The following is a 16,751-nucleotide window of genomic DNA, read 5'->3' on the forward strand; positions in this document are numbered from 1 at the left end:
CCTGATACAAGTATTGCTATTCCTGCTTTCTTTTGCTTTCCTTTTTCATGGAATAGTTCCTTCCATCCTCTCACTTTCAATCATCTTAATGATTTTTATTTGTTTCCATTAGAGCTGGTTTACAGAGTTCTGTCACTTTTCTACCGTACAGCAAGGTGACCCAGTAACACATACACACATACATTCTTTTTCCTCACATTAGGATATTCTGTCATATCACTTGCAATTTGTACGTGTCCCTAGACCGGAAGCATGTCTCTTGAAGTCAGCATATATATGGGTCTTATGTTTGTGTCCATTCAGCCAGTCTGTGTCTTCTGTTTGGGGCATTTAGTCCATTGACATTTAAGGACATTGTTGATATGGATGTTCTTATTGAGATTTTATTAGTTGTTTTGGATTTGTTTTTGTTGGTCATTTTTCATCCCTTCTCTTGTTCTCTTCTCTTGTGGTTTGATGACTATTTTTAGTGGTCTGTTTGGATTGCATTTTCTCACTTGCGTATCTATTGTAGACTTCTGGTTTTCAGTTTCCATGACGTTTTGCTATAAGTATATGTATATACATATGTATATATGTATACACACACACACACCCACACGCACACACACAGACACACAGATACACAGACACACACACACAAAGACCATTTTAAATTATTGGTGTCTTCATTGCAAATGCATCTCCAGGATCCTACATTTGTACCGTCCTCATGATTTCTGGTTTTGGTAGCATATTTTTCTTGGATGATTTACCGCTCTTAACTGTATGTATGGCTTTACTGGTGAGCCTTGTCGTTTGTGGTATTTTTGTTTCTAATTGTGGCCTTTTCTGTTCAACCTAGAGAAGTTCCTTTAGTATTTGTTGTAAAGCCGGTTTAGTGGTGCCGAATTAGCTTAGCTTTGGCTTGTTCGTGAAGCTTTTGTTTTCTGCTTCAAATGTGAATGAGAGCCTAGCTGAGTAGAGTAATCTTGGTTGGAGGGTTTCTCCTTTCCTCACTTTACTTACAGCAAGCCACTCCCTTCTGGCCTGCAGAGTTTCTGCTGAAAAGTCAGCCAACAACCTTATTGGGGATCCCTTGTATGTTACTTGTTTCTTTTCCCTGCTGCTTTCAATATTTTCTCTTTGTCTTTAATCTTGATCTGTTTAATTAATATGTGTCTTGGGGTGTTCCTACTGGGGTTTATTTTGTATGGTAGTTGTTGTTCTTCCTGGATTTGAGTGAGTGATTCCTTCCCCAAGTTAGGGAAAAATGAGGCTATTATCTCTTCAAATATGTTTTCTGGCCCTTTCTCTCTCTCTCTTCTCCTTCTGGCACCCCTGTAATACAGATGTTGGTGCATTTAACGTCGTCCCAGAGTTCTCTTACACGGTCTTCATTGTTTTCAATCTTTTTTCTCTTTTCTGTTTTTCAGCAGTGATTTCCACTGGTCTGTCTTCCACCTCGTGTATTCATTCTTCTGGTGCCTCTATTCTGCTCTGCCCTGGGACCCAGTGCACACGAAAGCCTGTGTGCCCCATTCAAGAGTGGGGTCTCTGTCTCCCCCAGGCCCATGGAGCTCCTGCTCACAAGCCCCACTAGCCCCCAATGCCAAATGCTCCAGAGGCTCCTCCTCCCAGTGCCAGACCCCCAGGTGTGGGAAAGTGGTGTGGGGCTCTGACCTCTCACTCCTGTGGGTGAGCATCATTGATGTGGTTACTCTGCAGTCTGTGGGCCTCCCGCCTGGTGGGTGTGGGGTTGCGTGGATCATGTAATTGCCTCTCCTTCCATCTTGATGTGCCCTTCTCTTTTTCTTTTGGAGTAGGATATTGTTTTTGGTAGTCCCCAATTTATTTCGTTGAAGGTTGTTCGCAGTTGTTTGTAATTTTGTTGTCTTCCTGAGAGAAGCTGAGCTCTAGTCCTCCTACTCCACCATCTTAATCCTGTCTCTGCAGTTCTTTAATAATCAGCAATGTTGAGACTATTTTTATGTTCCTGTTTGACATCAGTGTGTCTCCCTGGGAAAATGTTTATTCATATCTTCTGCCCCTTTTTTTGGATTGATTTTTTTTTTTTTTCATATCAAGTCGTATGAGCTGTTTGTATCTTTTGGATATTGTCCTTGTTAGTCCCATCCTTTGCAAATATTTTCTCATATTCCATAGGTTATCATTTTGTTTTGCCTATCATTTTCTTTGGTGTTCAAAATCTCTTAAGGTTAATTAGGTCCCATTTACTTATTTTGGCCTTAATTTCTTTTTCCTTGGGAGACAAATCTAGGATAACTTTGCGTCCATTTATATCAAAGATTGTTTCGTCTATGTGCTCTCCAAGAGTTTTGCAGTTTTATGTCTTACATTTAGCTTATTAGGCCTTTTTGAGTTTACTTTTCTATGTGGCGTGATAGAAAGTTCTCATCTCATTGTTTGTAATGTGGCTGTCCAGTTTCCCATCACCATTTGCTGAAGAGATTTTCTTGTTTCTTTTGCATATTCATGCCTGCTTTGTTATGGATTGATTGTAGGCATATGGCTTTTTGTCTGGGCTCTCTATTCTGTTGCAGTGATCTCCGTGTGTGTTTTTGTGCCAATACCATACATAATGCTTTCATTATTGTAGTCTTTGTAGTCTTGTCTGAAGTCTGGCAAGGTTCTATCACCGACTTTGTTCTTTTTTCTCCAATTGCCTTTGCCATGCAGCGTCTTTTGTGGTTCCACATAAACGTTAGTGTCCTTTGTTCTAGTTCTGTGAAAAATGTTCTAGGCATTTTGATAGGGATTGTGTTAAATCTGCAGATGCTTTGCGTACTGTGATCATTTTGACAACATTCTTTCTTCCAATCCAAGAACAAGGAATATCTTTGCATTTCTTTGAATCCTCTCCAGTTTCCTGTCTCAGCGGTTTTTATAGTTTTCAATGTATAAGTCTTTCTACCTTTTCGTTAGGTTGATTCCTAGGAACGTTATTTGTTTTTGATGTGATTTAAAATAGACTGTTTCTTTCTTTCTCTCCTGAGAGTTTGTTATTAGTGTACATCAGTGCAAGAGATTTCTGTATATTAAACTTGTATCCTGCCCCTTTGCTGAATTCATGTGTTATCTTTAGTAGTTTTTGTGTGGAGACTATGGGGTTCTCTGCAGAGAGTGTCGTGTCAAGCAGAAAGCGTGAGAGGTTTATCTCTTCTCTCCCAATCTGGTTACTTTTATTTCTTTTTCTTCTCTTGACTCCTGTGGCTATGACTTCATATCCTATGATAAATAGAGGCGTTGAGAGTGAACATCCTTGACTGTTCCTGAATGTAGCAGGAAGGCTTCCAGCTTTTCAGTGTGGAGTAATCATATTGTCAGTTCATCCTAAATGGCTCTTATTATATCCACTGTGATGAGAGCTTTTATTCATGAATGGATGCTGAATTTCATCAAATGCTATTTTGTGTCTATTGAGATGATCCTGTAATTTTTGGCTTTTTTCTTTGTAATGTGTGTGTCACATTGATTTACCTATGTTGAAGCATCCTTGTGACCCTGGACCAGTTCCAACATGAACTGGTGAATCATCTTATGTATTTCAGGATTCAGTTTGCTAATATTTTGTCGAGAATTTTTGCACCTCTGTTCATCAACGAATGTTCCATATTTTTTTTTTTTGGCATTGATTTTGACTAGTTTTGTTATCATGGTAATGATGGACTCATAGAGTGAATGTGGAAGCGTTCCCTCTTCTTTACTTTGTTGGACTAGATTGAGAAGGATAGGTGTAAGTGATTCTTTATTGTTTGGTGGAAATGCCGCTGAAGTCATCTGGTCCTGGACTGCTGCTTGCCAGGAGAGAGATGTATTTTTTTATGACAGATTCCATTTGACTTCTACTAATTGGTCTGCTCATACTGTCTGTTTTCTCCTCACTGAGTCTCAGCAAATTATGTATTTCTAGAAGTTTGAACATTTCTTCTGCATTGTGCAATTTGTTGGCCTATACATATTTATAATACACACTTTTGATTGTTTTGTATCTTCGTAGTATTGGTTGTTATTCTTTTTCTTTCATGTCTTATTCTGTTCACATGTCTTCTCTCTTTTCTTCGTGGTAAACCTGGATAAGGTATGTCAGTTTTGTTAATTTGAAATGAAAAACTAGCTATTTGGCTATTGATCTTTTCAACTTTTTTAAAGTCTCTGTTTTATTTGTCTTCACGCTGATCTTTATTAATTCCTTCCTTCTGCTTTCTTTGGGCTTGTTTTTTTCCTTCTCTTTCTACTTTTGTATGCTTGATTAGGTGGTTTACTTGAGTTTTTCTTGTTTCTCAGGAAGGTGTGCACCACTGTGACCTTCCCTCCTAGAACAGGATTTGCTGCATCCCAAAGATTTTATAAAGCTGTGTTTTCATTTTCGTTTGTCTCATGGTATTTTCCCATTTCCTCTTGATTCCCTCATTTTCACATTGATTTTTAATAGCATGTTGTTAAGTCTCAACATGTTTGTTCTCGTCTCTCTGTAGATGAATTCTAGTTTCATAGCATAGTTGTTCAAAAGATGTTTGATATAACTTTTCTCCTCTTAACTTTGTGACATCCTTTGTGGTCCCTCTTAGAGAATTTTCCGTGAATACTTGGAAAAAATGTTTGTACATATTTTTGGAGGTAGTGTCCTGAAGATATCAATTACGTCCTACTGGTATACTGTATCTTTAAGGACTTCTGTTTCCTTATAGATTTTCTGTCTGGATGTCAGTGTGATGTTAAGATCTCCCACAGTTATTGCATCACCGTCTATTTCTCTCTCTCTCTCCCCTCTTTCTTTCTTTCTTTCTTTCTTTTTTTTTTTTGGTAGGATTTGCTTTGCATATTCAGGTTCTCCTCTGTTGGGTGTGTATGTATGAAGGAATATAATCTGCTCTTCTCGTATTGAAGGCTTTATCAATACACAAGGGCCGTTGTTGTCCTTTGACATGGACTTAATTTTATTTTTAATTTTTTTTTTTTTGTCTTTTTGTCCTTTCTGGGGCTGTACCGTGGCATATGGAAGTTCCCAGGCTAGGGCTCTCATCAGAGCTGCAGCTGCCGGCCTATGCCAGAGCCACAGCAACATGGGATCCAAGCTGCATCTGCGACCTACACCACAGCTCACAGCAACGCCAGATCCCCAACCCACTGAGCGAGGCCAGGGATCAAACCCGCAACCTCATGGTTCCTAGTCAGATTCGTTAACCACTGAGCCCTGACAGGAACTCTGGGTATGGACTTATTTTGTCTGATATTAAGTATGGCTACTCCTACTCTTAGGTTGTTTCCATTTGCACAAAATATCTTTTTCCATCCCTTCATTTTATGTCTGTGTGTGTTTCTTCTTCAAGCGGGTCTCCTGTAGGTATAATGTTGCAGATTTTTGTATGTTTTAAAAATCCATGTAGTTACACCATGTCTTTGGATTGGAGCATTTAGTCCATTGACATTTAGAGTAATTATTCAAATGTATGTACTCATGCCTATTTTAACCCCCGTTTTCTAGGTTTTGTTTGTTTGTTTTTTGTTTTTTGTAGTTCTTCTCTGTTCATTTCTTCTTTTTGTTTTTCCACTTGTGGTTTGGTGATTTTCTTTTGTGGCATTCTTAAGTTCATTCATTTTTTGTTTCTCTGAATCTACGTGTACTGTTGATTTGTGGCTCCCTTGAGATTTGTTTATGCTGCCCTGTAAATATGTCTACTTGCTTTGGGAGGGCCCTTATTCAGCTGGCAGATGAATTGTGGTTACTGGTTGTGGTGGGTTTGAAATAGCGCCTACTAAGCACTGATAGTGGCAGCATCCTCCCCACCAGAACCACACTGCAAGCCCAAGCTTCCTCTGCATAGCTATTCCGAGTCTTCTCCCGGGGCCAAGCTGGCCCGGGTGCTGTGCCATGCAGTGTTGTGGGAGGAACAGGGCTGGGATGTTTTCCCCACTCCGACTGGGAGTATTGTGAGGAAACAACTGCCAGGTAGAGCTTCTCCTTACCCTTTTTATGCAAGTCAGTACATACACACTCTTTGGGAGTAAAGACTTGCCTTCTCCAGCTCTACTGTTCATCTGGGTATTTCCCCCATGAGTCAAGTGGTTTGTTGCCTCCATATAGGACACCAGGACCTGGACGCGCCATCTGTAGCTTGACTCCTTAGCTCCTCAGGGTAAGGGTCTCTCTGTGAGGACCTTTTCTTCCTTTCCAACCCCTCCCAGGGGCAGAGGTCCCAATCCTATGACCTTTTCCCATCCTACCTGGTTGTATGTAAATTTCTTCTTGTAGCTTTGGTTTATAGGCCTTCTGCCTGTTTCTAGGTGGCAATTATTCCCCATGAATCTGTACTTTTGATGTGTTTGTGGTGGGAGGTGAACTTCCTGTGCTCCTACTCCACCATCTTGATGTGATTTTGTCATGGTCCCATAAATTTAATTTTGGCATATTTAGCTTCTACGTATTTAGCAGGAGATGCTGTTATTATTAATGATTATAATTGAAATCTTAAACTTATTTTAAATACCTGTGAAGACTGAAATCACTGTGGAAAATTTTCCATGCATTTAGATGTTAACAGTTAATGCACGTTATATTTTGCTGTATACAACGCTTATTTAATGCTTTACAATGGACATTTATGCAAACTGCTAATAAATCCATGAAGTAGGTGATGCCATTACTTCCTTTGCTTTTCACTAATGGGGTAGCTTGATCATAGAGAGGTTAGGTAACATGTCCAATAGCTCATAACTCTATTGTATTTATGTGGTGAGTTCAATTGCTTCTATCTGTGTTCAGTCTGCAGCCTCTTAAACATGATGGTATGGTGCCTTCTTTTTCTGGGTTAGAGTTCTTTTTAAAATGTAGTATTGATAGTTTCCCTTACGAAACTACATTTTACTTGTAATCATGCGACAAAATGTAATTATTTTTCCAGTTAAAATTGCACTTAAATATACGGGCTTAGAACCACAATACACATGTTATTTTTACAAAATGAGTTATAGCTCTGGTCTTGCCCGGGCTCAGCCAGGGGACTCTTGTCAGAGATTTCTCATGTGATGACAGTCTTGTGGTGGCTAGGGTTGAAATCCTGTGGACATACCTGGTGTTTGGCTTGAGAAGACCCAAACCACTGTGGAGGTGGAACTCCCAGGACGTTTCAGGCTCATGTGTGTGTCTCTTCACCATCTGCTCATTTATCCTGGAAACTTTGGGTATGGTACAGATCTCCATAGTGAGGAGGGAGACAGAGAGACGAGAGAGAGACAGAATGTTACATTTTGTAACTGCACCTTGGAAATTAAGCTCAAGCATTTGTGAGACGGCAGCAAGACTTACTGAAGTTCAAGTGAAGCTCAACTTCTATTTCATGGGAGTACTGTCACATATTTATGGTCATGTCTCAAAAATACTACAAAGAGAAGTTTTTGAAGTTAGCCAGCAGAGGTCCCTAAGGTATTGTAAAAATCATGCAATGTTGACCTAAAAACCACAGTAAAGTCCTTAAAATTTTGTGAGTTAAGATTTTTAAACTACTGAAATTTTAATTGTGTGTTCTAGTACATTTATTTATAATATTTGGACTATGACTCTGGTGTCCTTAAAACTGTCCTTCCTTGGACCTATTCCATCGCATGCCAGATTTCCAGTCAATTCGTGTTTTCTTAAGGAATCGATTGCTATCATGATATGAACATCTTAGCACTCCACAGCTTGGATTAATATGTTTATTCCAGTCGTTATTTCAAAATCACATAACTAATGCATAAAAACATTGTTGTGAGAGGGCCCATACTAAAGAAGTAATCAAATAAAAACAAATTTTTAGTATTGGAAATTCCAGTGTATTCTTTAAGATTATTTCCTCTGAGGTATACAAATCACATATATTTAAATTGATTTCCAAATACTTGTTTTTGGTAACTGTGGAACCTGTTCTTCTTTACCGATTATTTAATGTGACGTGGAGAGCATTCAACTGTATTGCTCACATCTCTTCATTCTCTCCCATGGTGGTATGTAGCCCATGCCTGTGCTGTACGTTCATATACTGACGGCCATTGAAGTGCTAGGGGGAATCTTCAGAATATAACTGAGAACATGTGCAGTTCTTTCTACATGACACATTCCTAGATGTAGAATTACACTCTCAAATCACATGTTCACATTTTGTTGAAAAGTGTTTTTTCCACGTTATACTTTGAGAAAAATAGCCATGCCAGATTATTTGTTTGGCAAATCATCCGAAGGGAAATAATTTATTAGCTCAATTTCCATTGCCCAGAGCATGAGTGAGGTTTGTCACCTTTTATATGTCATTGGCCAATTCACATCTGTGAATTTCCTGTCCCTCTCCTTCATTTACTTTCATATGAGACTGATTTTTTTGTTTGAGATCTGTAGTAATCCTCGCTGGATGAAGACTACCACATCTTTTTCTGTCACACGTGGTGCAGGATAGATTTGAGACAATTATTTAAGCCCGTATATGTGATTGAACAAATTTTATCTGCCGTGGCCTTGTATTGGTTCTATGTTTCTTTAAAAATGTGTCTGGGAGCTCCCGTCATGGCTCAGTGGTTAATGAACCCAGCTAGGATCCGTGAAGACATGGGATCGATCAGTCGCTGGCATTCTGGCATTGCTGTGAGCCATAGTGCAGGCTGGCAGCTGACCTCCAATTCGACCCCTAGCCTGGGATCGTCCATGTGCCAAGGGTGCAGCCCTAAAAATGGAAAAACCAAAAAAATCATTAATTCACTCTTTGTTCAACAAATACATTTTATTTCACAACATATCTGCAAGTAATTAACTGATATAGATCGACAGATCCAGGTACATTTGTAGAAAATGAAAAATAAGTCCCTTTGGAGTACAGGTTATTTAGTATGTTAATATGCAGTGGAGAACTTAAGTCAACTACCAGAGGCTGAATATGGGAGTGGAAGTCATCAGATGAATATTTTTAAAGATAATAAGAAAATGAGAATTAGGGTATGAATTCAAAGATTTTCACACATAGATCTATTTTTTTTAATAGCAGTTCCTATATTTTGAATTCTCCAAAATTTCCCAGGGAAATACGTTAAAGTGGATGACGGTAACTGGCTTGCCAGGGTTTTAGACAGGAAGTGATGCTGAGGCTGGATGCAGAGGAAACACCAAGAAGTTTTAGGAGTCTCACAAAAAAATGAAAGGGTAACTCTTCTTACATAATTCCAATTATTGCACACATTCTCTGGCAAGTTAAAACTGTAAAATTCTTCTCCAAAATAAATTTAATTATTCTGAATATCGACAACATGTGGATACTCTGGGTGTACTTGTTATTGTTCTTATGTCTATGCACCCCATGTGAACCACAGTTAAATTCAATCATGTCTTTTGATATAACTATTGAATTAAAATAATAACCTTCAATGTATACCCATGTAATTCTATTTTGATGGATTTTTTCACTAGGTGTCCTCTTGGCATGATCTAGGTCTAACTCTGAAACAGGCAGAAAGTCCCTGGTGCATAAGTCTTGCCCTGAGATGTTAAATTATGAGAAGTCATTTTGTCACAGGAGGATGGGAACCTTGTCATACCTCCTTCCTGCTGGAATAAACGGAAGAGTTCCATCTACTGGGCCATACCCGCTTCTGGCCTCAGATACAGCTATTCCCTTTTTGCTTTCTTTCCTGCATTAGCCAACTTCCGGCAACAAAACAGACAACCCCTTGTGAGGGCAAATGCAGCCGTTGCCACACAGGCCAGCAGGAACCCAATGACATCCAGAGAGTGGTACTGGTACCAGGTGAGGTCGTGGGCTGCTGGCCGCAGGTGCTTGGCTCCTTTGTGGCGCATGACAAACTCGATCCAGAAGACCGCCCGGTCCAGGGGCTTTACAGGCTGATCATGTTGAATGGTTGATAACCTCATCACGTTTTCTTTGTAGCTGAAGGACAAAGAAGCAGAATCAATGTAGAGAATGAACTAGGAAGGATAAATGTGACATTTTCGTGCCAGTGGTAAAAAGGAGTGTCGCACAGTGGGGAAGAAAGACAGATTATTTTTCAGAGATGACTATAGAGACCTTAGCTTATGGGCTACAGTTTGTTACATGAGTAGGATTTCAACCTATGAAGAAAAGAGAGGAGAAGTAGTTGTAGTATAAGGAGTGGAAGAACTTAAGTTGCAACAGCAAAAAAAAAAAAAAAAAAAAAAAAGGAAAAAGGAAAAAAGAAAGAAAGGAAGTGCAGTAACTATGTGCTTTGAAAGTTCAAACTTTGATTTCCCCAGTAGGGCATTGTTAATAGACCCAGTGGACAAGTTTTAAAATACTGTCATAATCCAGGGATATGCATAAATCCATGATGGTGTTCAGAGGCCAGTCTAGGCAGGGTTGCTCAGGAGCTGGTGTTGACCTAGTATTAGGAAAGTAGTGGTTAAAAGGGTGGAAGTGGATTGCCTTGGTTTGAATCCTGACTCTGACGCTTACTTTGTTGCCTGCCTCTGTCTGTTCCTCAGTTTTTGAGTATCAGATGGAATGGTTAGGAATAGCCTCCTATCTGATTATTGGGAGGAACAATATATTGATTTTTAGAAGTGTTCCTAGCCCACAGTAGACTCTCAGTGAATGCTTGCTAGTATTGATATTGGTTTTCGTGGTAGCTAATTTAGAATAGAGTGTGCTCAACATTTGACTTATTTGGCATTGCAGTTACATTTGTTCCCACTCTGTTAAAGTCATTATGGATCAAAAGGCACGGAAGGAGGAGGCCTCGAGAGATAGGGCTCACAAACCGGAAATCCCAAGGTGCTATGGCATGGGAAAGGAGCAATAAGGATGGAGGTCAGTTCTGTCCTGTTCTGTGGAAACACAGAGGGGCTCTGAGTGGAGGGTGGTAATCAGGAAGTGTTTGTAATACAGTGGAAAAGTCTGTAAGGAAGTAGTAAGGGAATGTGAGCTCAGGACTTAGTACGATATATAACATATTGTAATCAGTCAGTATAAACTAGGTAAAAATTATCTTCATTTTGGATACTACCTTCACACTCTTAAAAAAATCAAAATCTATAATGATACTAGAGATGTATTTTTACATAAAATCACCAAAATGATGTATACGTAAAAAACAAGAAGAAGAAATATGTACTTCTTACGCTGCTCTCTTCGGATAATCGTTGTGCTAAAATTAAAATTTAACAACACTGCTTTAAAGCACAAATGTCCACAGTGTATTATTACCAATATATTCTCCAAATGTGTATTTTCCAAAATCATTGTGAAACACAGGAGATATTCATATTTATATATACACATACATGTATATGTCATTGTTACAATATTTATAGTATTCGAGAAATTAATATAAGTCATGAAATAATTTGGAAGCCGAATGACTTGCGTTTCTGAAAATTGGGCTTTTACGTAGTAATGTACCAATGTCTTGTCCAAATCAAATGCTTTTTTATTTTATAATTCTTCCAAATAAGACAAATGCAAGCCCAAGCAAAAGAACTAAGACTATAACTACATTGATAGGTAGTATCTGTCTTATTGTATTGGGGTACATTAGAAAGTTCTAGGTGTTACCTGTTCTCAGTAATGGGTTCAAAATGTTAGCATAGAAACTTTGGGAAGTGTTAATTGTAATGGCAATTTGAGATTGATTATGTCATGGTGGTTTACTAACAACAAACCATCTTGGAAGAGGTTTAAACATTAAATGAGTCCATGTGCCGAAAAAAAAGTCACAAGTCTGCAAATGACTGCCTTTATAATATACATGATTTCCCAGTTGAACCTGGTTCTAAATGCTTCTTCTTAATTCTTCTGCTCCTACCTCAGTGATTGTTCTCATGCTAATGATTAGTGCTTTCAAAATTTTCCCACCATCCTTACATCCTCTGACAAAAGTTCCCCCTAAAAGCAGGGGAAAAAAACCTTAATGTGACCCAGTAGGTTACTGATGACTGTTTCAAAGCATTGAGCAAAGCTTACTCCTCATTGTGTTTGTGTCAAGACTCATTGCTGACCCACTAGCCTTCATCTGGGAACCTCTCTAGAAACAGCATCAAGTAAAAAAAAAACAAACTATACTCACAAAGGGTTGTTAATGACTTGCTTCAAGGCATTGACCAGATCTGTTCTTGACACTGTGTCCAAGTCCAGTCTTACAGCTGCTCCCTTGACTGTCATGTGAGCGATGTTATCAGGCTGATCAGCAAACAGAGGAATGCCCACCATAGGGACCCCATGGTAGATGGCCTCAAAAATGCCATTGGCGCCACCATGAGTTATGAAAGCTTTGGTTTGGGGATGACCTAGGATTGAGTGAATTTCAGGAAAGGAATTAATTTTACGTCTTAAAACAAAATGATCCTGTGCACATTAGAAGGCACTGAAAGCAGCAGTGTCTTCTAGATAACAGATGATTATGTACAGGAAATGGCATTTCAAGTGCTTTCAGAACTCAGAGCAAGAAACCCCTTGGTCTGCTGAAGAGGTCAGTGAAGACTTCATGAAAGCAGTGCTGTGTCACTTGCATTTCACAGATGAGTCCAAGATTGTCCTGTGAGCAGGACTTCCTTGAAAGAACCTCCTGGGTCAAAGAGAGCATGTGTGTAACCCAGGGGGGGGACAATGCCGGAAATACCCGCTCTCCAAGAAGTAGGAGGTCACTGAATCTGATGGGAAGGGCATCAGGGTAACAGGAAAAGCATAAAGGTAGTGGCACTGGAACCAGAGGAAAGAAAAGCTACACTGTATCATGAAATCTGGAATCAGCTCATGAAACAATTTTGGATTTTTTCCTGTAGAAAATGGAGAGTCCCTGGTAATGAAGGAGGGCTTGGTTTTCTGTGGCATTTCAAATACCTCTAGAGAGGGGGAAAGACTGCTGCAAGGAAAGAATTCAGCGAGAGAAAGACAATCCACAACGTTCTTTCTAATTTCACTGTGAGAAGCAGTTACAGTCAAAATAAATCTACTTCGATTCTGGCCATGAGAAATGTGACCTGCTTTAACAAAATGCCATCTCTGTTGTAGTTGCTCCTTTTGTCCTCAGAGGCTGGAAATAAAAATAAAGGACCAAAGTTTTCTTTCTGAAAATAAGTTTCAATAATAAATGCTAGGAGAATGATAGATATTCCTGTAGAAGTATTAACATTCTGCTCAGCTGTTACTCATGTTTTCAGTATTTGTTCTCCCAAGTCTTACCAAGAAGGTCATTTTGGGGGATCCACTTATACAGCCGAGTATTGGGTCCTAAGGTATCAGGTTTCTTGCCTTCGTATTTCCACAGAACCTGTTAGGGTAAAGAAATCCTTGATTCCATGAATCAACTTCAGAGTTATAGCAGTAGAGTTCTATAGAGATTCAAAGACATCTAGTTAAATGCTCTCCATATGACAGCTAAGGAAATGAGGCCACACGCTCTTCAGTGACAGTAACTACGAATGCTCTGACCTCAGCTCACATTTACACAGTTATGATTATATTCAGTCAGGTATGGACTGTAATCATGACCTCTCACACATGATGCCATAGGCAATTGAGATTCAATGACAATTCAAATATTTAAGAAAATGTTAGGTGCTCTAATTCTATTGAAAAAAAATAGTGTCAAATTACTAGTCACGAACACATTATTTTTTTTTTATTTCATACACAAGCTTTGATTTTCAAATTTGGTATTCACTTGTGTATTTCTTTTTGACTGCTCCTTATGTTCACTTATACCTTGAGTTATTTTAGGAGAGTTTTACACCTCGTAATTGACATGTATAGGGAAATGGAAGTCCTTAGGCTGTTAGGAGAAATAAATGTTTTTGCTTATTTATAATTTATTACTAATAAGTTAATTAGTACTGCTTAGGAAGCATAAGGAATTTTAGATTATAAATCGATAAGCACTAATTCCAAGAACAATGACAATTGGTAATTTCTGATATGAACCCAGAGTATTGCCATTATTAAAAAGTTTAGAAATTCATTAAATTTAGAGACGGGGAGTTTGTTGGTAGTTTGTAAGTAAAACTAAGTCTGTTGAAAAAGTTGCAGAACTATGATGCAAAAATGTATTCACTGGACTCTGAGCAGTTTAACAATGAAGCACAAGGCATTGACCGCGTTGGTCAAAATGTGGTTTCTATGCACAGTACCAAAAGAAGTTACTAATCTTGAAATTCCTATGCAATTTTCATAAATTGAATTATAATTTATTAGTGCTTAACCCCTATTTGCACTGTGAATAGAACATCCTTTAAGTTCCCAGCCAACAATTAGCGTACCTGGCTAGGAGAATACTAGGATATCAGATAGTAAACTGAAAAGGAATATCCAAATATCCAAAGACACCAAGTGTATATTACATGTTAGAAAATAGTTTTCTGCTCTATTTTATGGAGAAAGAGGCAGCTGCGCTTTTTCCATGCCCGTCTTCCTCATGCTTGACCCCTTGGTATAGTCCCTCCTCCTTCCTCAGTGAGGAGGGGTAATCTTCAAATAGGTTAGAAGCAGAGTTCATTAAGGGCCAGACTTTACAATGCACAGGGTTCACTTTAAAGGGCAACCCCCCATCTTCATCTTTTATCTTCCTGCTTCAGACATTGGCAGGACCCAGTCCAGTAGGGGAGGCTGATGTTTCTCTTTGTCTAAATCACTGTGACTATGGGGGTAGCTGGAAGCAGCCTGATGAACCCTGGCTACTCTTTCTCTGAACAGCACCTTGAAGAGTACACAGAATGGGTGTGTGTCAACATTTAGAGGAGTTCAGTAGGGTCCGGGATTATCTGACAAGTATGAACTGCATGTCATATTCCAGACTTTTGCCAATATTGCTTAACATTACTGTGCTATTACACTTACTGTTAAAATTTAACTCCTGAGAACATCTCTATGTGAACAATGTCCTCAGGAGTCCTTCTGGGTAAAGGAGCAAATGACTAGGCAAAATTTGGTATTTCTTTTCCTGTCCATGATATCATTATAATACCAAATTTCACAAGGTTGCTGTTAAATAACTTTTTTTGGGGGGGATTACAATGTTAAACCAGAATTACTGTCAGTCAAATATACTCTGTCTACAAATGCAGCAGCTGCCATGTATATTTTGCTTGTCCAATATATCTGAGATAAGGTGGACCTATCATGATGGTTTGCCTTTCTTGCAGGAAATGTCTAATCAGGTCTTTCACAGAATTTAACAGTCTCATAAAATAGTTGTCCACAATTGTATTCCTTCATCTACCTTTTGGGGAATCTGGGCAAAGGCTGATGCAATTGTATTGGCTCTTTCTTCTGTCATGTTACTGATCATTGACCCCAGAGTAAAGAGCACAATACCATGTTCTCCAGCACTCTGGACAAACTCTTCCATTTCCTGTAAGAGAAGAATTTGCTGCATCACAGAAGAGTCACAACATGGTCGAGATTATTGGAAGGATTGCTAGAAACAACAAAAGAGAGAAAATCTGGTAGCATCAGAAATTATTAGCGTGATGGCTTAAAAAAATAGTAAAATACACATAAAATTTACCATCTTGATCATTCCTAAGTGCATAGTTCAGTAGGTGCAAGTACATTCATATTATGCACCCAATCTTTAGAAGTTTTTCATTTGGCAATGCTGGAAATCTATTTCCATCGAAAACTCCATCATTCTCTTTTCCCAGGCCCTGGCAACCTTCTCCTTACTCTACTCTGTTCTACTCCGTATTTCTACAGATTTGCCTCACCTGGATACTTCCTTATAGTTGAATGGTACAGTATTGATATGTCTGTGACAGGCTTATTTCATTTAGTGTAAGGTTCACCCATGTTGTGTCAAGTGTCAGCAAATGGCAATGAAGATAGCACAGTCCAAAACACAGCAAAAGCAGTTCTAAGAGGGATTGTTTGGTGATAGAGTCCTATTTCAGAAAATAAGAAAACCCTATGGAACCACAAAAGACCCAGAATCGCCAAAGCAATCCTGAGAAACAAAAACCAAGCAGGAGGCATTCTCTCCCAGACTTCAGGAAATACTACAAAGCCACAGTCATCAAAACAGTGTGGTACTGGTATCAAAACAGACAGACAGACCAATGGAACAGAATAGAGAATCCGGAAATAATCCCTGACACCTATGGTCAATTAATCTTTGACAAGGGAGGCAAGAACATAAAATGGGAAAAAGAGAGTCTATTCAGCAAGCATTGCTGGGAAACCTGGACAGCTGCATGCAAAGCAATGAAACTAGAACACACCCTCACACCATGCACAAAAATACACTCAAAATGGCTGAAAGACTTAAATATACGACAGGACACCATCAAACTCCTAGAAGAAAACATAGGCAAAACACTCTCTGACATCAACATCATGATATTTTCTCAGGTCAGTCTCCCAAAGCAATAGAAATTAGAGCAAAAATAAACCCATGGGACCTCATCAAACTGAAAAGCTTTTGCACAGCAAAGGAAACCAAAAAGAAAACAAAAAGACAACTTTCAGAATGGGAGAAAATACTTTCACATGATGCCACAGACAAGGGCTTAATCTCTAGAATATATAAGCAACTTATACAACCCAACAGCAAAAAAGCCAATCACCCAATGGAAAAATGGGCCAAAGACCTGAATAGACATTTCTCCAAGGAAGATATACAGATGGCCAGCAAACACGTGAAAAAATGCTCAACATCGCTGATTATAAGAGAAATGCAAATCAAAACTACCATGAGATACCACCTCACACCAGTCAGGATGGCCATCCTTAATAAGTCCACAAATAACAAGTGCTGGAGGGGGT

At 39.0% G+C, this 16,751-nt stretch overlaps 1 protein-coding gene across 1 annotated transcript in view; it reads right to left on the reverse strand.

The window, feature by feature from the left end:
- LOC100515741 (UDP-glucuronosyltransferase 2B31) overlaps positions 8,733 to 16,751 on the reverse strand; it is a 46,077-nt gene continuing 38,058 nt past the window's right edge. Inside the window, 4 exon segments of the mRNA XM_013998009.2 lie at positions 8,733 to 9,911; positions 12,064 to 12,283; positions 13,179 to 13,266; positions 15,211 to 15,342. Coding sequence (XP_013853463.2) covers positions 9,632 to 9,911; positions 12,064 to 12,283; positions 13,179 to 13,266; positions 15,211 to 15,342 — 720 coding nt within the window. The 3' untranslated portion in view covers positions 8,733 to 9,631.

The sequence above is a fragment of the Sus scrofa genome, chromosome 8 (assembly GCF_000003025.6).
Source record: "Sus scrofa isolate TJ Tabasco breed Duroc chromosome 8, Sscrofa11.1, whole genome shotgun sequence".
Taxonomy (NCBI): Eukaryota; Metazoa; Chordata; class Mammalia; order Artiodactyla; family Suidae; genus Sus; species Sus scrofa.